The 21,494-nt window shown below is 35.9% G+C and overlaps 1 protein-coding gene across 3 annotated transcripts in view; it reads right to left on the reverse strand.

Annotated features, from left to right (window-relative positions):
- The window catches only part of MLLT10 (MLLT10 histone lysine methyltransferase DOT1L cofactor), a 123,772-nt gene that overhangs the window by 71,147 nt on the left and 31,131 nt on the right, over positions 1 to 21,494 (reverse strand). For all 3 annotated transcript variants that reach the window (XM_058817299.1, XM_058817216.1, XM_058817372.1), the window contains 4 exons: positions 17,527 to 17,636; positions 11,247 to 11,350; positions 7,242 to 7,335; positions 5,202 to 5,297 (listed from right to left, as the gene is read on the reverse strand). In XM_058817299.1, coding sequence (XP_058673282.1) covers positions 5,202 to 5,297; positions 7,242 to 7,335; positions 11,247 to 11,350; positions 17,527 to 17,636 — 404 coding nt within the window. The remainder of the gene's footprint in view (positions 1 to 5,201; positions 5,298 to 7,241; positions 7,336 to 11,246; positions 11,351 to 17,526; positions 17,637 to 21,494) is intronic.

Below are 21,494 nucleotides of genomic sequence, written 5' to 3' on the forward strand. Positions count from 1 at the left end.
CAAGTAACAGCTACAACTAATGGAGCCCTGCATTCCTGGGGATGCCTGAACACCTGCCCATGGGAAGTGGTGAATGAATTCCTTGTTCTGCTTTGCTTGCATGCACATTTCTGCTTTACCTATTAAACTGTCTTTATGTCAACCCACAAGTTTTTTCACTTTTACCCTACTGATTCTCTCCCCCATCCCATAAGGGAGGAGAATGAGCAAGTGGCTGTGTGAGGGTGAGCGGCTGGCTGGGGGTTTTATTTTCTTTCACAGTAAAAGAAAAAGACTAAAATGTGTACTTTGAGATGGAAAAAGACAGTTGTAACCTAAGCAGCCTTACAAAATTCTACATCATGCAGACTAATTTTTAGGTTTACCTGAGGTGGTATGCTTGTCATTTTGATCTTATAATAATTAACTAATCCCAGCTGACAAGCTTAATGCTACTGAGGTGTTTGCTGTGCTAATGCATACGAAAAGCATTACTCTTTTGTCAGTAATATATATAATGTGTTACTGTAAGGTTAAAAAAATATGAGGGAGTCAAATCAGTAATTCCATTATAATCTTGAGAATTGAGACAAGAAGTTCCTACTTTCTCTCTTACTAAAATAAAAGAAAATATAAATTAAAAAAAGCTTATATTCTTAAGTATTTTTTCTTGACCGCAACAAGAGATCATTGTGCTGGTGCCAGCTCCAGTAAATGTCATGCAGTTGATTATCAGGATGACAGTTGTATACACAGAACACTGCACAAGTTGACAGAGAATTTTAGTGAGCAACAAGTCAAACTAGACTGTCACTTTTCCTCTTAATCCTGCAGATAAAAATATCTATTACTAAATACACTCAGATAGAGTAGCTTTCTAATGAAATTTTGTTTACACAGCCACATGCTGTCAGTATTCCCAAACAGTTAGACTTCCAACAGAATTTGACATGAAGAGATGTATTAAAAAAGAAAAGACTACACTCCTATGAAAGTCAATACAGAACAGGTGTCCAGAAAGAGAAATTCTCTTCACTGGCAACAACAGTAAAGAAGGAAGGATGAAAATATCTCTCTTTTCAAACCCATGGAACCCAAAAATTCAGTTTTAGGAAACAGAAACTGGGTTCTGCATCTTAGATAGATATTACTGTGTCTATACACTGAAATACACGTGGTTTATATTTATTGGTCAGCTTTTAGAGGTGTTTCATAGCTTTTAGAGGTGTTTCATGCTTCTTTCCCTCTGACTGAACAGAATTTAGAGTAAGTTAACATGGACACATATCACCATTTGCATCTATACCACACAGTTCTCATTCAAATAATATTTAGCTAGTACTGCTTCAATTACTAAAATTGAAATAATTTCGAAGTGGTTGCAAACCACTTTCCTTCTAGTTATCTTTAGCATTCTTACAATTTTGCTTCGGACATCAAGAGCAGCTGAAAGGATTAAACAGTCAAATATATTAAACGGATTAACAAAACTTACAAATGTAATAAAAATGCAATGGGATACTACATTACTGAGATGAGTTTGGAGCTTTTTCCCCCTAAAAAGTTACATAAAACCCCCAATGTTCAAGTAGCATCATTTAGTTTATGAAATGAGGCAATTCAGAGGAATGACACAATTAGAATCATCTTTAAAACACTCTATACAGCACTATAAAGTGACTCCTTGAGACAAAATATTTTTTGTTCTTGTTGTTTTTCAAGAGAAAAAAGAAACTACTGTTTATGCACTGAATGGTAGCCCAAAAACCTTAAATCTGATCCTATTTTTACCACAGAATCTTCTGTGACGCATGGCAGGTCCATTTTGCCGTTGGCAGTTTATTTACAGAGAACAGGACAGGGTTGCTAGGAGAGCGTTTTGAGCTATTTATTTTTTAGCACTGTTCACAATTCCGCTGCATCTGAGGCTTGTCCCTTACAACCTTCCTAAAACCCCCTGATTTTATAAATTCCCACACATTTTACCTTTTCCCAGTCAGTTGTGCAGACAGTGAGGAAATGCCCCGGGAACACTTGATCTGAGCGTTTACAACACGCCTTGTAACAGTTCACACAGCTCATTAAACTCATTAAAAAGCATGCAGCACCTTTCTCCCAAATGAAATTCACTGCCCTGACACATGAGCACAGGCTCCTGCACAGCACACTGGTGATGTCTGGGCAGCTCCAAATCCAGTTCCAAACCAGCACACAGCCTATGGGAACTCTCAATGCAGAGACATGGTTTAAACCTCCCCTTCCCATGGGCCTGACAACCAAGCAGAACACAGCGAGTGTGACTCACTGCCACAACCTCTTCTGAGATGTTCCAGTTCCTACCCACAGAATCAGAAAAGCTGTAATGTTTCTTTAAGAACAAAAAGATGCCCACGATGCATTAGTAGCTCAGTGTTTATCCTGGCTCCTGCATTTTAGGTTCTCCTCTGATGCTCTCCAACTTCTATGATAGTGACAAGAGGCCCTTTGTTACTATTTTATGCTTTTTGCCTCTTCAATCACTTCTCAGACATCTGCAGTCTTCAGTCACAAGGCCATTTTTGTTTAATTTACATTATATGAGCCACTACAGCAGAGTTTTAAATTCTCTCTTCCTGCTCAGCTCAGACCAAAGCACTTCTAGTAGAAAAGGCACCTGTGTAATTCAGCTGCTATACAGTAGTTAATTACTACATAATATAGCCACATTTTTCAGAAGTCATAAACATATAAAGCTAGTAATGTTGCCTAATTTTCGTGTTAGTGGCAACAAAAGACTTTTTTTATACAAAGGTCAATTCCAGATATGTTTAGTTCCTTCTTTAGTCCTTCCAAATATAAGACTGCCAATAACATTAGAGAAAGGCATTCTTCCATAGCCTCATGGTGGCCTAAGTTTTCCCGAGAAAGCCTGAGTAAGTACCTGGGCCCTGAAGAAAAGGGATATTGTAATGGAATGTCAAGTGACATACTACCAATTCTCTTTAGAAGGGACACAGCCTCATCACTAAATCATTTCAAAGTAGCATCTTTGCCACAGAAACTAACAATGCTTAGGCAGTAGTAATCAGAATGTAATGAAGCTATTTATTCTGTAGCTTCAACATCATCATGAAAATTAAATCATACCTAAGGTTTGGTTTAAATTGTTCAAGGTTTTTTTTTTTATTATTATACCCTTACATATTAGTTACCAATTTTGTTGGCAGCATGCCCAGAAGAGACTAAATACACTATGGAAGGGAAACACAGGCTTTCAGCTGAACCTGTTTGTAAAAATGACAGTTACCTATATTAACATTTTCAGACCCACTGTTTCTTACTGCAGTGTAATATTTCACATGCACAAATGGACAGCTTTTGAGGTTTTAGCAAGAAAAGTGGTTCCAAACCACAACTTGTACAGCTACTGCTTGGCAAAACAGAAAGCTTTAATGATGCCTACAGATCAGATTATCCAAATTTCCAAAGAATGAAGATGAAAGATACAGCAGAAACTACAGTGGTCTTGAGGGGGATTTGGGCACCCCACCCACACAAACACTACTGTATCAGTGAAGAAAGATATAAATATTTACTATAATATGACAAAAATCTAGATTCTCATGTGATTTACAAAAGAGAAAATAAGGAAAGCCACCCTAAAAAACTGCCCTACTCCTCCAAGATATTCAATACAGTTTATCAAATACACAGCATAAGATGAAAACATAGCTGACACCATTGACTGAACACGCTCAGTTTGAAAGTCCCTCCAAGTCTACCCTGTAGATTACACAGGTATGAGCTGGGAAGCACAGTATCTTTAGTCAAATTCATTTAAGAAAAACAGAAAGTAAAACCCAAAATGAAACAAAAAACCACAAATCCATCAACTTGCAAGTTTTGTCAATGTGAGTAAAAATCCATGCATGCACTTTGATAACTAAGAAGAAAACATGACAAATATTAGTAAGGGTTTACCATGCAGCTAATTCTGTAGTGTGTAATTCAAAATTGGTTTTTCTACCGACATGTTACTAAGAAAAAAGAAGTCTGCCAAAACCCCATACTTTTATTATTTTAGCCCTAAATTTAGATTTAGAGGTTCAACCAGATAAAGACACAACCAGATATCTGCATTACCAGATAAAGACAGAATGATTCACGTACACCATTAAACAAGTCTAAAGATTAGATTTTTTCTAAGATTATCCAAGAACAACTGGCAATCAATATCCATCCAAAATGGAAGGGATCTTAAAAATCCAAATCAAATATTAAGGAGACTAAGAGTCTAAAGACTGACATTTGCTATTCAATTTCCTGCTTCTATAAATATAGCTCCTTTGTATAATACACATTTGATCAAAAGATTCTTTGATTCTAATTTCTATGTAATGATTTTTAATAATGGAAAACTAAGTTTATCCACATCCCCACAAAATCCTATTAAGCTATTTGTACAGGCACGTGTGCTAGTGGGCAGTTCTGTATGTATTCTTAGAGGCCTAAAAAAAGTGCCAAAGCATATCTGCATTATTGTGTCTGTTATCACCCTCAGTTGAATTTAGATGACAAATTTCCTACAGACAACTGTTAATGCAGCACTAATAAAAACCTAAAAATAGTAATCATCATAGATTTCAAATTATTTTTAATAATATGCAAAGCCAGATCATTAAAAGAGTATGGCAACATTAGAAATCAGCAGTTATGTTCTCTGTACCCTCACAGCAAGATTTCCCAGGTGAGTAAGAAGGTATTTTGCCAGCACAGTGGGCTTGACCGCTGGTACCAGTAAAATGTGTCAAGAAGAGATGTCAGTTCTTTGATGAGAGGAAGATGTAACAGGTTAAAACATAAGGAATTAGATGCACGTGTTTATCCACACAGTTGCTAAAATCTGTACTGCTGGTTTTCTTCTTTGTGTAGTCACAAAGGGTATACAAGACAAGCTCTAACAGAAAATTAAAGCAAAGTAAGCTGCATGGAACAGCCTTCCCAATGGATATGTTTCAGTAACACAAAACTGAATGCAAACAGAAATAGAGAAGTGCATGTACGAATGCACCTGAAGAGGTTTCCTAATTGGATGCCAGTACCTATGGTTTATCATGTGTTATTTATAATTCAGTGCTTCAGAACAAGATTTTCTTCACTCTTTTCAGCCAAAATTAAATTTACCAGAAAGGGCTACTTTTAAGCAGATGTGCCACATAATTAGCAACGACAAATCCACTTACTTTTTTCTCCTTCTCATGATGTTTATCCTGAGAGTGAGAGGAAGAATCACTTAAACTTTGATCATATGACCTATTAGATCCCCGTTTGCTCTTTTTCTAAAAAGAGAAAATATATTTATGGACAGAGAAAAGGAACCATTTGAATAAATAAAAAGTATAAAGCATTTCCACTGACAAGACGCTTTACTGCTTGAGGAAACAAACTTAATTGCTTCAGTTACTGGAAAGCTGACTAATTACTGACACTAAAATTCACAAGACTACTGAATATATACCAGGAAAAAAGCCTGTCCCTGTATCAACTTTTACACCTCCCACAAATTTGCAAGATATCCTTTCCACAGAGAAATGAAATATGCCACTTTTTAAAGGTTAAAAGATGCTAGACACATTTTCAAGTTTTCATAACATAAAACAAAAAAGATGCTGCTCAAATGAGTATCACATGAAACCACAGTGATGCCCTGACACATGCTTGAAGTGCATTGTAAGGTGACTTCATGATTTATTTATTATTCAAGCGATCTGTCTGGTATATTTTCATTAAAATAGATTAAAAACCAGGATAAAGAATGCTACAGTCATGTCTGTGATTATAAGTGGCAGATGTAATTGCCTGTATTTCTGTAATGTCTGAGAACCCATTTCAGGAATGCAAATACTTTATGCTAGGCCAGTGTTCTAAATGTTGGTTTTCTTGTAACTGAGGAAGCATTTAAAGACACTTCAGGCCACTCTTTTGTCAACCAGTTTTCAGCAGAATACCCACCATCTTCAGCAGTAAATACTAAGCATCTGTATTTACCAGGCATTAACAGTCATAACAAACGTAAAGAAAAATTGAAACACTTAAAACAATCTTGTCAGTTTTTAGTGTTCTTACCACTGCAGCTTTGTAATGGAAAGCTAACTAATTGTATGTCAAATATAGAGTTATGTCTTTTATGATAAAACTTGGGTTTTAAATAAACATACCTGTTCTCAATCACAGCAGCACTGCTACATTCAAATCAAAGGCATAACAGTGTAAAGGTTTGCCTTTGCCATTAAATAAGAGATCATTTTCACCTTTTTTGTAAATACTTAGCTCAAAATAGTAAAAAAAAAAAATCTTAGCTTAGTAAGGGCCTAGAAAGCCCTGACTTGTCTTCCTTATGAAGCAAATTCATCAGTATTCACAAAGGCACAAAACTAACCTCACCAAGCTAATCTTCTAGAAACTAAACTGTTGATTGGTCCTGTGTTTTTACCGCGCTGCAACCTGAAAGTCACACCAAGTACTCAACTTGTTTAGCAATGAAAAATAATCTGCACGTTAAACTATACTTACAAGCATATTTGAACATAAGTCTGCACGTTTTAGTATTAATAAATAACATTTTTTAAACATCAATAAGCCCCTCAAGTCCACACACTCGCACATGTACATAGAAACAGATATTTGGAATTGTCAAACTATTAAAAAGTGAAAGGAAAGACTCCAGAGGTCTGATCCAAAACCTTCTGCATTAACTGAGAAATTTCAATGTTTTTCTTTTCTTGTTTGTTTTTTAAAAATCAAACCTCAGGTCACTTCCTTAAGGTTGTGTTTCAGAGAACCTACAAGAAGGGAATACTCACTGGCTACACAGTGAGAGACAGAACAAAAGAGGTTAGGCAGAAGAGTAATAGAAGCAGAAAAATATGGAGTGCTTCTTTATTCTCTAGAAGTAGTATTTTCTAGTTTATTCCAAAACAGACTGAATTCCTAGAAGGCACCTAAACAAATAGCAAAAGAAAACATTCCAGGAACTCAATGAAAAAAACCCACTAAAGGTGCATGCTATTTCTGGCAGAGGGGGAAAACCCACACATCTATAAAGTAACCACTTATAAAAACATTTCCAGCTAGCACTTCTGTAACTGTGATTAAAACACTGTTTTAATTAAATACAACCTACTTTTCCAAACTACATGAAAATATTATTTCTAATGCTAACGGCAACTCAGAATAAAAAATAAGTCAGTAACATTTATTTATAGAATTTAATAAATACATACCAGTTTATTAAAATGGTATTTACAGTAGCCGCAGTATTGGACGTTATCTGCACCATTGCCTTCCTCTTCACAAAGAAGTCCTGCAAACTGTGCACTAAAAATAAACCAGACAACATTCAAGGAAAGCCATTTTACACCAGTTTGTACCACAATATCACAGCTGATAACATATGGTTCTTTATATCTGCAATTAGTAAGAGATTTCCACACAAATAACTTCCAGTGGCATGTGAACACACAACCAACCTTTGTAGCCCAGGGAAAAACATATATAATTCATATTTTGGCTGTTGCCTTTTGTCAGAATCTTTAAGCCACTCACACAAGCTTACAGCTTGCATATCTACATTTACTATGCAGCTACTTGCACAAATAAATAAACAAAGCAATCTACAATGACTCTTAGCTCAAATTCAAGCAAAAAAAAAAAATCTAAGGAAAGAACAGCTTTTAACAAAACCATACTGTAGTTCCAAAGAAGAGTTTTTTCAGAACTTGCATACATGTTCTGTACATGCGTCTCTGATTCACAATGAAAATTACTGGGTTTTTTTAATCTAACTTGAACTACATAGTAAATCAAACTGTATTTACTAGTTTAAAATACTGCGGCAGGCTAATCTCTTTTTAAAAAAGATCAACATTACAAGTTGCATTGACTAGACTAATTATTACCTTACTCTAGTATAAACTTTACAAAACAATTTTGCTTTTCACCATTTGTAATGTTGATATATTTTCCTTATCAAAACCAACTTATATATTGACAACCCAAATATTGTTACATTTTCCATAATTTTCATTCCCACATGTCAGAGTTTAGGATTTTTCCTTTTGTTTCTTTCCCTTAGGGAATCTTCTCCCATATGTTGCTAGGAGACAACAACGACTGGGTACTTAAGAGAGAAAAAAGAAGTTGCCAAACTCGGGGGAGGAGGGCACCTGGCTGCGCTTCTCTTACCTGAGGGTTTCTCTGGGAGGGGCAGAGAGAGCAGAGAATGGGGCTGGGGAAAAGGGGGCTGGGGCAGCTGCCAGCTCTAGAGAGCTCTCGGCACATGGAGGGCAGAGGCTGCAGTCGCAGTGGGGAGAATTGGTCACCACTGCGGGGTTCAGCCTCCCGCTGCCTTTCTTCTGCTGCACTGGGCCCTTGCTGGCACCATACCTCACCAAACAGGGAACCCCCCTTCCCATCTGGTAATGCTGAGGGGAAACCACGCCACTGTCCCCCATCCCTGGCCCAAGGGAACCGCTCCCTGCCCTGTTCGGGAGGCCGATGCCACTGCCCTGCCGCCCGCCCACCTTATCCGCCGCTACTCGGTCTTTGCTACACTGCGGCCCCACAGCCCCTGCCTGCCCAGACATCCCCGCGGTTTTCTGACACATATTGAGAGGAATAGCAGATTTGTCTTTACAAACAAGCTGTGGGTCTGCTGGTAGATAAAACTAGCACTGGGAGATAAAAGAAACAATGGGAAGGATTCCACTGATTGATGAATGAAAGAAACAATGGAGAAGAAAAACCTCTAAATTCCCTAAGAATTAAAAATTAAAAAGGAGGGTTATACATTAGAGGGGAATCTCTTGGTATCAGGCACTCGGGGAAGTCTCTCTCAAGTACCTCAGCCAATGGGGAAAGAGAGAAGGGAAATGCGGCCCTGAAATTAGGATAAACTGCGTCCTCCAAAAATTTGAAAGATCCCAGGGCAATGCTCCATGGCCTCTCCCTTTATTCGAATAAAGTAAAAGGACTCTTCTGGCTCCTTTTGGACATAAACCTCTGGTGTTTGTGGATTAATTTTCCTAATAATCTCATCTACCACTGCACGAATGTGCCCGTCCCTGCCGTTCCAGCTCGCTGCTCCCGAGGGTCCCGCTGGAGCACCAGGACCGACTGTCCCAAGGGGTTTGTAAAGCAAAGCCTCTCTTGCATCCCCTCCCCTCTGGTCCAAGCCGCCATTACCGCGCCACGCTCCCCGAGCTGAGCACGGCGCCCCGGGCAGGAGCCAGCAGCGCCCCTGCCGGCCGGGCCCGGAGCTGCACCCACGGGGAAATGGCCTTGAGTGAGGCGAGACTGAGCGCCTGCCGGGGCGCTGTTTGTGCTTTTGTTTGTTGTTGCCGCCACTGTTTTTGTTTGTTTGTTATACACATACAGACTACTAATGAACTGTTTTTCCTTTTCTCATATCCTTGCCTGAAAGACCCTTAATTCCAAAATTATAATAATTCGGAGGGAGGGGGTCAATACTCTCCATTCTAAGGGAGGCTCCTGCCTTCCTTGGCAGACACTTGTCTTTCAAACCAAGACACCATAATAACGCAATGTTACAGTCAAAATATACACGGGAGTATTTAAATTAAAGAAGATTATATAATGTGGTTAATTTTTACAGATTTTTAAAAAGACGTTCTTGGAAAACCCAGAAATACTAAATATATGCACATCTACAGCTGATACCAACTAGAAAAAAATAATTAAGAGGATGTCTTTAAGCAAAGATGTATTGTTTCTAAGCTTCTCTTACAAAAAAAAACATGCACTGAAGCTCATTTTTCATTAGACAGTCATTCTGATAATCTCAATTTAAAACACCTTGTCCTGGATTTCTGGTAGTCTTCATGTTTTCCTTCCATTTTTTTAATATTACAGAAACCTCTAATTATCTCCAGCCATATTACTACTCTCCAGCTAGATATCATTTTGTAGTATAGACCATGTTTTTGAACCAAAACATTCTAAAAAGTGGCAAGATAGCTGTTTTAATATTCAACTTAAAGTCTTATGCTCTTCACAGCATTCAAGGTTTTGGAATAAAGTAAGAAGATGAAAAGGACTCTTGTATGTACACAAGTGTTTGAAAGGTAAGAGACCTTTTCATACAAGTGTTGGATGTACACATTTTTTCACATCTGTAAGTAATCCCTTTACATGGTATGCATGCTTTGAGAAATACAATCCATTTTCACCATAAAAAGAAACTTGACATTGATCACATCCAATGAAAACTCAGATGCTTATGAAAGAATAAAACCTGCAAAGCAGTCAAGCAATTTTAAAAAAATGAAGAGTTGCCAAGATTATCAGCAGCAAAACAATGGAATTAAACCCTTCAAGATCTCCACAAGACATACAAATCATCACTTGGGTACACTAAAGAAAATACATTTTACTCGTCATGAAGCAGCATACCAGGGCAGTCACAAACAGGTAAATCCACAGATTATACAGCTAGACAGCCTAGATAAATCTGCCCGCTACTGTAAAATAACTCCTGTTGAAATTGAAGAAACAAATAATGCCTGCAAATTTTGGAGTGGAACTCTTTTTGCTTCCTTTTACCTGTTGCATGTGGTTTAATCTAAATATCCAGTCTCTTTTAGAAGTCCATAAAGTGAAGCAAACATCTCCTGAATGCAAGGAAAACTAAATATCTTAAAGTGAAATGAATCAGATGGTGGAGGACACAGCTTTTTTTCCTCCAGCAGTAACACATGAAATCTGAATAGTTCAGGATGATCTGTATCATTTAGATAAAACCAGTGAAGTGAGTTACTCCCCAATGTTTGGAAATCCATACTGGAAAGGGTGAGTCTAGTGCCTTTTACATACAGCTCAGTCATTTTCCCAATGATTTACCAAAAGTAAACATCAAAATCAGTTAGCAGGCAATGCTAAAAAACAATGCCCTCATACTCCCATATCCTATTAAACATCCTCTAAGAAAAATAAGCTAAGACCAAGAAAAAAACTCCAAACTCCCCTATACTTATTCCCAGGAGCACACACCATTTAATACCACCCAAGGGAGTATTATCAGACTGTTTCTGCAGCTCACAGCAAAATCTATGCTGCCACTGCCATATTGTTAGGAAACACTATTATAAAAACAAACCACTTTGCTGTATTTCTTTACTCAAAAGATGTTCTAAATAAGGAGCTTATTCATTACACTGTGTGAATTGATTCTTTCTGAACATCAGAGATATTAAATAATAAAATATACTTACCATGTTACGTGAAAAGCTTGTCGACATCCATGTTTATTACATGTCATACAAGCACCAGTGGCTGCTTTACTTTCTCTGCCTTGTTCATCACAAATATAGCATGTCTATCAAAGAGAAAATACTTAATTGATAAGAAGTATACAAACAAATTCTGTGTTACAGGAGATCCTAGGCTGAGAACTACTGGATTTTGCAGCTAAGCTGGTTTAAGAACTTCTTTATGAAAGTCTAATCATGCTTGTTAGCAAAAGGAGATCAACCTGGTAGACTCCTGGGATTTGTGTAACACTTCACCAAGGTTAAGGCAGTACAATTACTAATTTGCTTACATTTCATACCATTGTCAACCAGCCAAAGAGTTAAACAGCCAAGGGTTAGTAGCATTAGGCTTCCCAACTGTCCTTGCTTTCAAGTTTGCATTTATGTCCTTATAAGTCTCAATCATTTTCATATTCATTTAATATAACCTGTATTTGTGGAATTCAGAAACATCAGACTGAGTGCCTAATGGTATAATATGCCATAGGGTGTGTAAATACATATATATATATATATATATCTACACAATTACAAAAAGCCTGCAAACTTGGAATTTTATTTGTACATTTGGTGCAAAGAATTTTCCAAGTGTCATAGCATGTTTCAATATTCATATGATGCTTAGCTACTTTCAATTAAATTGGTGTTTAACCAAACTCTGCATTGTTTGGATGACTACTTCAGTATGACTTGGACAGCCCTATAAACATCTTATAAATTAATCCATCAAGAACCTTCTGTAAAAAAGCTTGAATGAGTATACCAAACACATTCCAACCTCCAAAACAAGCTATTTAGTACCTGGAAATCTTTTCACAGCATTTCTAAATTTATGTCTTTTACTGGGATGCCATGGCAATTTTTAATCTTTTCAAAAACATTCTCAGTAAAACAGAAGAAAGAAATTTTAAATATCCAAATTCTTCCTCACTATTCAATACTACTTCTTTTTTTAAACAAGTGGCTGATAAATATGGATACATACTGTAGGAAGCTTACTACTATAAAAGTATCACTACAACCTCTCACCAGCATTCCAAGGAGAAACATCAAGCAAAACTAAATTGCTTTTCACTTTTTCTGTCCTAATTACTGAAAGAGCATTCAGAGAGATTCTATATAATATCACATTCATGTGTAAAATTTAACAATTTTAGAAGATATTCTTAATGAAAGTATCACCCAGTAGTGAGGTGGATTAAATGTTTGTTTTTATATGAGAACTGTACTGAGTATTAAACATTAAGAACATTCCTACCTCTGTAGAAACCTCATTATAAGATCTTTAATGAGAAAAGAGAAACTTCTTTATGCCAAAAAATAAAATTATCTCTATTTTAATTGACTAATAATTTTATAACAACCTCCTTTCAGTGAGGTAAAGAATGAGTAGAATAATAAATGCAAACAACATCAATCATGGGTAGCAGAAAACATAGTGGAAAAAAATGGACCAGGAGACCACTGAAATTTTTTTAAAAATTTATATAATGCAAAACCAGTCTTAAACAGGAAAATGAGTGAAATTCTGAGATCAGAACAGCCTGTTACAGAGGTTTTAAGAACAACATTTAACAGGAGGTGTCAGCTAACTAAAGCATTTTTGTTTATAAGCAAGACTTGAAGGTAGGAGAGTTATTCTTGTACAGTTTCCACACTACTTTAAAAGCTAATATATCCTAAAATCATACCCTATAACCTAACATTTAAAAGATCAGAAAGGGGATAATCCTACTTAATTCTTTGCCTTGCTTCTTTTGTACCTCAAGGTGGTGAACACTGATAATTCAGTTGTTTGACAGGGTCTGAGACTGGCTGCTTTTTAGCTTTCCATACCATGACCTGACACATTTAGATTTTAGGAATGAACAAGGTCATGATCTATCAACCTCATCTGAGTCACTGTATTAAATGTAAGTAACTTCAAAGTAAGATACCTCTATAAACAGAGAGTTCAATAAACCCCATAAAACTCAATCTCCAATTACTTTCTGGTTTTTTCAGAGTTTTGTTTCAAGTTCTTACAGTTTTTTTCCTCATTGAAAAAAAGCAATACAAGCGTTCCACTTAGTAGAGATGCAGAGTCCCATCGTTCAGTATTTACCCTACATGTAGGGTCTCTGTTTGGGGACCTCTTGGAGCAATTTACAGTAAAATTACTAAAAAATTACTACAAGCTACATTATTAACAAGTTTAAATGCAACATGGTGGACTGACTACTCATTTTAAGAAGCTCAAAGAACTTTCCTGCAATAGTCATGAGAAGCATTAAACCTGTTTCCTAGTATTCCATATGAAACAGGGACAAAGAAGGTTCCAACAGACAGTAAGTTCTTTACAGCTGAGCTTCTCATATTTGTACCTTCTCTTAGACACACAAACAATCCCAGAAGCCTGAAAACCTTTGCCTTTCTTTCACAAAGGAAGACTTGCATGTATTTGGAAATCCATACAAATGCTACACCTCTGAAGCCTCTGAAATGTGGAAGTTTAAAACTGTGTCCTACCACCCACAGCTGCACTCTTCTTCAAAGCTCTTAAGGGAAGAGAGTACTCTCCCAAATTCACTGGAAAGAAGCAAAAGCTTTTGATTCAGCAAGGAAATTTTACTCAGAAACAGAACAAATATCTTACTTCCTTTAAAGGCAAAATACATATTTTGCACAGCTGTCTTTATGTTGCTGTCAGTATTTTCCCCTCAAAGATTCAAAGTGTAAACCTTCTTTGCAAAAGCAGACAGAAGGGAAAATGAGACAAAAACAATTATAAAGCAAAAAGTGATTTCAGAAATATTTTACTCTAACAGCTACCCAATGGCATTCTCTGAGCACAAAATCAAACCTAGGAATTGTACAGAAATTTCTCATTGTTGCAGCAAGTACTGAAAGAAAAGTTTGCCAGCTGCATTCACTACAAGGCAAATGAAGAAACTCCAAATGCACTTATCTTTAAATTAGTTCTTAAAAGACATTACTAAAAGCAGTAATTATATAAAATTATCACATAGTTTCAAATTAACCTAAAAGAGACAAAAGAAGCTGACATAAAATAAATATATATTATCCATGCATAACCATCCAAGGAATAAGAAACACCTAGTTCTGAAAAGAAGAGCAACTAATAGCCCACTTCTTTTTTGGAAGCAACAATGTAAGAAGAACTTTCCTAATAGCTAACCCATTAATCAAACCATTCAGTGGATTCATTCTGTAATGTGATGGTTTTAATCCCTGAAACAGGCAAACTTCAGGGAAATAGCAGCCAAATATCTCTATATGGACAAGCCCCATGCTTTGGTATCTACAGCATTTCTTCTTGCATTTAAGATTACTGTACTTGGTAATACTGCATATTATAATATATTTATATAATATAAATATATTTGCACAGTATTATAATTATATTATAATATAATTATAATACTGTGCAAACAAGTGCACAGGGAAAATTCCAAACATTAAATTAAGTACTAAGTCCTGGCAAAACTTCAAAAATATTTATTTTAAAGACTACAGTATAATTTCTCCCTCATGGTAATTTTCTTTGGCCTCTATTTTCCCCCAATTCTATATGCCAGTGTTCTATGTGTATCCAGCCATGCACAGAGAATCATTCAGAACTTCACAGGAAATAATATCTTATTTAAAATCTCCTATCCCAACCTGAGCTGACAAACAGAATGAAATTATCACTAAGCCTCTCTAAGAAACAACTCCAGTCATTTTTTCCTAATTACATGTTTACATTTGTTCTCAATGTGCAACAAATGTTTCAAGAACTGTTTGTCATACCTATTTCTCAAAAAAAAAGCTTTTCTTTCCATTTTTACGCAAATTAATAAAGTCAGAGTGAAATGCTTTACAAAATTTCTGATCTAAAAAAAGTATCATTTAAATAAACACAATTTATCTTGAATAGCAATAGGAGTAGAAGGTGAAATTACTGCAAGCTACATGAAAAGGGAACTAATAGTTTTACTGATTTGGGGGGATATTGCTCAAGAACAGCCTACTTGGGAAGCGATGGCAGTTTAACCACAGCAGTGCCAAACTCAGCAGCAGCTACAGACTTAGCCGGAGTTGAGAGTTCCCTGCCAGCCAACACTTCTCTAAATTCAGTACTGACACAACCAGACTGCTGCTGGCTCTGCAGTGTGATTGCTTTCAGAAGGTTTGCTGGAGAACTGCAGTATAACCATTTCTTGGATTCCCCTGACACCCACAGCTGCTATCTCCCTGACCCAAAAAGACCAAACAATGACAGTGAAATCTGAGTTCTGTAAAAACAGGGAACAAAAATAATATAATTTGCAGGCTAGGGGTGTGACCCCAAACTTTGGCATTTCTGACACTGATCTCATTGTACTTCATAATAAACCATAGTGGCCTGATGAAAAGTAGTTTTAGGCTGACTGCTAACATGGAAAATAGACCTCAGTCAGAACACCTGCCCAGAGCACAGAGAACTAAGAGCTGGACAACACCAGGAACTCTCTCTACATTAACTATCTAGTGACTATCTAGTGAGAAAGAAAAACACACTAAGTACCAACAATGGAAACTAGAATTTTAGTAGCAAACACAACTGTATCTTCAAACATTTAGAACAAGAACTGTTTGAGAAAGAAGAAACTTAAGTTATGATGAAAAGGAATTAATAAAGACTAAAGAGAGAGACAAACAATGGATTTTGTCAACAAGTAATAGTAAAAGATGCAGAGTACATTTTTTGAAGTTACAAGGATTTACTCATCCAATATCCAATTACCATCAATGGAAATAGTGCAAGATAAAACAAAATTCAAAGTGTTCCATGAAATTTCTGAAGGACATTAAGGGAGAAACACTACCAATTAAAAGAAAATTATGACTGACTGCTATTCAAGGAAAAAGAAAACAGATGTTCTGTTTCCTCAGAATTGAGGAGAGAGAGGAAATAAACTCATCAGTTATAGGAAATCTTTAGTGCTTTGTGCCCAAGCAGAAACATTTTATTAGCTCTGTACTGAATCTCGTTGCTGCATGTTCTTGTAAATGCAGAGGGAAGCAAAGAGTAAGATGCCAATAGAGATGCTCAGACAGTAATGAGAAAGCTTAAGAAAAACTCAGATTTGACTCCTGGTTTTTCAGCTACACTGGTAAATAAGATGGACAAAACGCATTGACAGCAACTGGAGAAAGTGAACAGAAAAGGAAAAGACCAAAGAATGAAAAAAGGAAAAAGGCTAGAAACATTGGGGGGGAGACCATAAATCAAAGATGGAAACTTGGAAAGGGGATGTGGGGGGTGTGAGAAGTCACAGAGGCGACGTGAACAGGGACTGGTCTCCCTGTAGGAAGAACACAAGAGGAGATGTATGCCTTTTTCTTCTTTCTCTTTTTCATAACACAGTCTATTCCTACTTTATTCCATTGTCCACAAGCTACCATAAAATAAAGTAAAAAAAAAAAAAAGAAACTAGAGGTTAAAAGAACAACACAAGAAAAATATGTAACACAACTAATCAGAAATTCAGACAGTTTGCATCTGCAGAAGGGAACATAGAAAAACCAATGTAGTTAAGTGAGGAGAAAGTAACACAAGTGAAATAAGAAAAATGTAACTATCAATAAAGAACACTAATAACCTACTGGTTTATTGCTCTGCCTTTTTGGGCGTATTTTTTGTTTGAAGTCTCACCACACTTTATAAAACATTCCATCTCACTGACAATTACTTACAAGCATTCTCCTATAAGCAAAAAATGCTACTAAAGTGAATGTTGTTTGCAAAGGCAAAAGTCTGCAAGTATTTGCCTTAATATATTAGCATACCTCTCTGAACTAAAAGAAAGGTTTATAAACATATTTATGTTAATATCAACACTTAAAACACTAGGACTTTTGTGGTACTTAATAATAAAATCTCATATAAGCTGCAATAGTATTTTAACCTATAGAAAATATTTCAGATTCCTTTCAAAATAAACTGTTATTCAAAGATCATGGCATTTTCAATTAATGAAACAGTCCCTAATCTAAAGACTAATAAGACATGGCAGATAACCTTACAGCTTAATTTAATAATACAGTTTTCTTAATTCTTCAATTTATCATAAAGACATTGCAGAAAACTTACAGCATTACTGGAGACATTTAGGAATTTTATATAAAGTGCATTCTAAGAAGCATAGTTTAATATTATAAAATCTCAGAAGTTTTAAAATAAATACATTAAATGTAAAAAGACATAGAATTATACCTTATTGTAACGATCATGAGGAACAGACTGCAACACAATAGGCTCCATTGTAGAAACATTTGCAAACTGCACCTCGGGAATGTACAGAGCACAAACCACATGAGCCCAACCTACAAAAAGTTATAATTGTGTTTAATGGTTTCTAGAAGCTTAAAGGAAATTTCAATGTAGTACAATTACAGTACAAAGAACCTTTTACAATACTTTTTTTTTCCACAAACTACTTTAACTGTTTAGAATATTAAGGACATAAATTACACTTAAGTTATGTTTACATTTCATTTCTGTTATCCAAAGTTTAGATGATCAGTAATACATTTTTTAATGCAGTCAGAGAGAATTTATATATGTAATACTCCATGAAATTCAAATACTAATGATTTATACAAACAGTGACACACAAACAGAAAAATTATTATTTTAATTTCTTGGATTAATACAGTCATTGCATAAAAACTACTACTCCAAGTCCTGCAAAAAGGAAGCAGCATCTGACCAAACCAATATTCTTACAAGCATGGCATCATAGAAGACTTCTGTGTATAAATTTTTTAAAAAACCTCATTCTGATTTGAATAGACTCTTGTTTCTTTCTGTAGATAGAAACTGTGCAACACATATGCACACCCTCACATCCCCTCTACGCTATCTCTTGCTTTTCCATTTATAAAGTTGTGGCCAACTCGTTTTTTCATAGGAATACAAATACCTATATCCAGTCATATTCTAATTTATTACATTGGGATCAGTAAATAGTTAGTTACTTACCATACTGTACTTTAACAACATTTTAAGAAAGCCAGCATTCTGAATTGTCTGGCATTTGGTTGGATGGAGGTGGGGGTAAATTCAAAGTCAGAAACAAACCTACGAATTGGAAGCCTTTTTTCAACAGAGATGCTGAGAGCTACTGGTTTGTTTCAGAGGAGAACCATATGCCATAACTGTAGATTTGCTGCTACATAGTTAATCCAATATATTGCTTTAGTGACATGAATAATAGAATTATTACAAGTGTCATCATCTCATCCAGAAGTGAATTTGGTGCAGCTAATCACCTGGTATAAATTCTTTTCTTTCCCACGAGGAAAACTAAAGTCTCTTTTCACAAGACCCTCAGTAAACTTTAAAAATAATTCTGCTTTTCTCCTACCCAGGCTTACTTGTATGCAAACATTAAGGACATAAAATGACAGACTTAAATAATTAGATAATCTAGCAGGTTATTAGATTAGGCAAGCAAAGTAAATTATCATTGTGCAAACACATGCTATAATAAAAATAAAAACAACAACAATAATAAACCCCCCCCAAAAAACAGAAAAAAATTTAAACACAAACCCCCCCATTTACTGTCTCACTGCAAACTTTTCAGAGCTTTCATCTTGGATTTTCTCTTTTCAACTACTCTACAGAATCTAAAAGGTCTTAATTTCTTCACTGAACTGTACTGACTCTTAAACTGAGCTAAACACAAAGCTGTGCTTGCTCACAGTGGTATTGTTGAGACTCAGGAATGGCATTTAGAAGAAAAAGCACATACGCAATTCCAGATACTTTTCTTAAAGCACCAACCTTCTCCAGCTTCTGCCAAGGGATCTGGTGTTTCCCCTCTCCATTTACTAAACTGGTAGTTACAATTTCTATGAAAAATGCAAAGTGCACACACACACACAACAGTTACAGTAACACTACACATATCCTTCTAGTGTTTCAACTGCTACTAAATGCAATATCTGTGCTGCTCCCTAACTTTATTCACAAACAGTCTTTAGAATTATTCTGTACAGAAAAGGCATGAGACTAATAAAAGTGTAGAGTAAAAAAAAGTATAAACGGACAACTTGAGCTGCTTTTAAAACCTGTTTCAAGAGACCATTTTAAAATTATCATTAACTGACAGACTAAGGGGAAAAAACTATAAAAAACACAACCTTTTTTGTTCACTTGTCTACTTGAAATATCTTCAGGGAAAGTGTTTATAAGGGCTTTTCTAAGAATTGCAAACTGCCTCAAGCCAGAATCATCTTACTAAAGACAAATAAATGTTAGTATGGTGTTAATGATGAATATTTATCTTTAAATGTTCTCTCAAAAAATTAACTCAAATAGAAACACCATTTATCTAATAAAGCCATTAAAACAATAAAAAATGACACTGAAATTTTGAAAAAAATAAACCTTCTTCAGTTGGCTACACATAATCAGATGGCAAAAGCTTTTCCTCATATGCAATTAAGTCTGTACTCTAGTTACAGTTACATATAACGGAAACTTATTATGTAAATACACAAAATATACTAGAGACATTGGGGGGGAAATCACTTACTAAAGTGAACTGAAATTTAGGTAGGTAAAGAATTTTTACTATAAGGAACCAGTTTCAGGTTTAATGGAAGAGTGCTCCACCACTACACCACTATCCAAAAAAAAAAAAAAAAAAAAAAAAAATCAAAACACTACAATACATTCCTATTTACAAATAGGAAGTACACATCCAAGACAGCTGCGGCCAGTAACAGGCTTTTAACTTTCATGAGACCAAACCCAGGATCTATATAATGAAACAAATGAAGCACCACAGCACACTAAAACACTTTTTGAGCATATGTTAATAAGTGCCCACAGAATTGAGGACAAGGGACATTTTCCATTGGTTTCTATCTGGCACCTTCAGATGCCAGATTACCTGGCCTTGTTGGAAAATCACAAAAATATAATAAATCACAATAATGTCCAACAATAATTTAACCAGAGGGGTGGTTGCAGCACCCTTATGTTACCAGCCTCAAATGCCTACACCAAAAAAAAAGCCTAACGCCAGCACCAGCATGCACTTGGATTCAAGACACCCTGTACACAAGTTCTTAAATATTCTTTTGTCCAAAGTTTAACTAGTGAATAAATACAGAATTGTGAGAGAGCAACACTCAGCTGACCTGGAAGTGTCAAGGAGAGTTCCCTTTAGGAAGAGTAAGGAAGATCCTTCCCATAACAAATGTGGTTAAGAACTGGTTGTCTAAAGGTCCTGTGCAATCTCCACAGAGAACTCAAGGTCTGTAGACTCCTCCACTAAACTTTTATACTTAAGGGAGGTCAAGAAGATTCCATTTTGCCATATAAGAACCAGACAGTAGGAGGAAAACAGAAAAAAGCAAACAAGAACCATTTTCCCAAGCATCACGAGAGTAGCCACTATAGCTACAAAGCAGAAGGAGAGAAGCACGGACACCTATAGCCCACACGTGAGAGGTGTCCTTGGTCCCACTGATGAGAGAACCAGCTACTAACCTACAAACAGTTTTACTTGTCATGTTTTGTTCAACTGAGAGCGTTTCTGACTATGTAACACAGTGCAAAAACACCTTCCTGATCCTCTGTTGACATTTCCTTCTGTTTTAGACAACTACTCAGGCTGAGCACAGGGCTCAGAGCTCCAGCAGAATAAAGGACCTATTGCCACGTTCGAAGTTGAATGCTTTTGTCTACTGTTTTCTACTGGATGATAACTGCTTTCTTTGTCTGCAGGGACAAAGAAACATTCTAAAGACACCCATCCAAACTGTACATAGAAGCCTGTATGAGAAGTAAGCATTTAAAAGGATGTGTGGTATTTAAGACTACCTTAAAATACATAATTTTTCATTTACTCCATCTAAGCCATAAAGTTTGCACTATAAACTTCCTATTCAAATCACTTACTACATACATTATTCTAGGGCAATTAAAATTTCATCAGCAACTATACACCTTTTCCCTCCTTCTCATCCAGGAATAAAAAAAACATCACTAAATCCAGTCCTTTTAAGCTTTACCAATGTATAAGTATGAAAAATACTATTGTATACCCATGTTTTAGATTATAAAATAAAAACTCCAACAGCACTGTTATACACATACAAAAACATTCTCCCTAATTTCTGTTGCAACTCAAACTATTTTATCAACTTTCCTCTTCACCCAAACAT

This window comes from Ammospiza caudacuta, chromosome 1 (genome assembly GCF_027887145.1).
Source record: "Ammospiza caudacuta isolate bAmmCau1 chromosome 1, bAmmCau1.pri, whole genome shotgun sequence".
NCBI lineage: Eukaryota > Metazoa > Chordata > Aves > Passeriformes > Passerellidae > Ammospiza > Ammospiza caudacuta.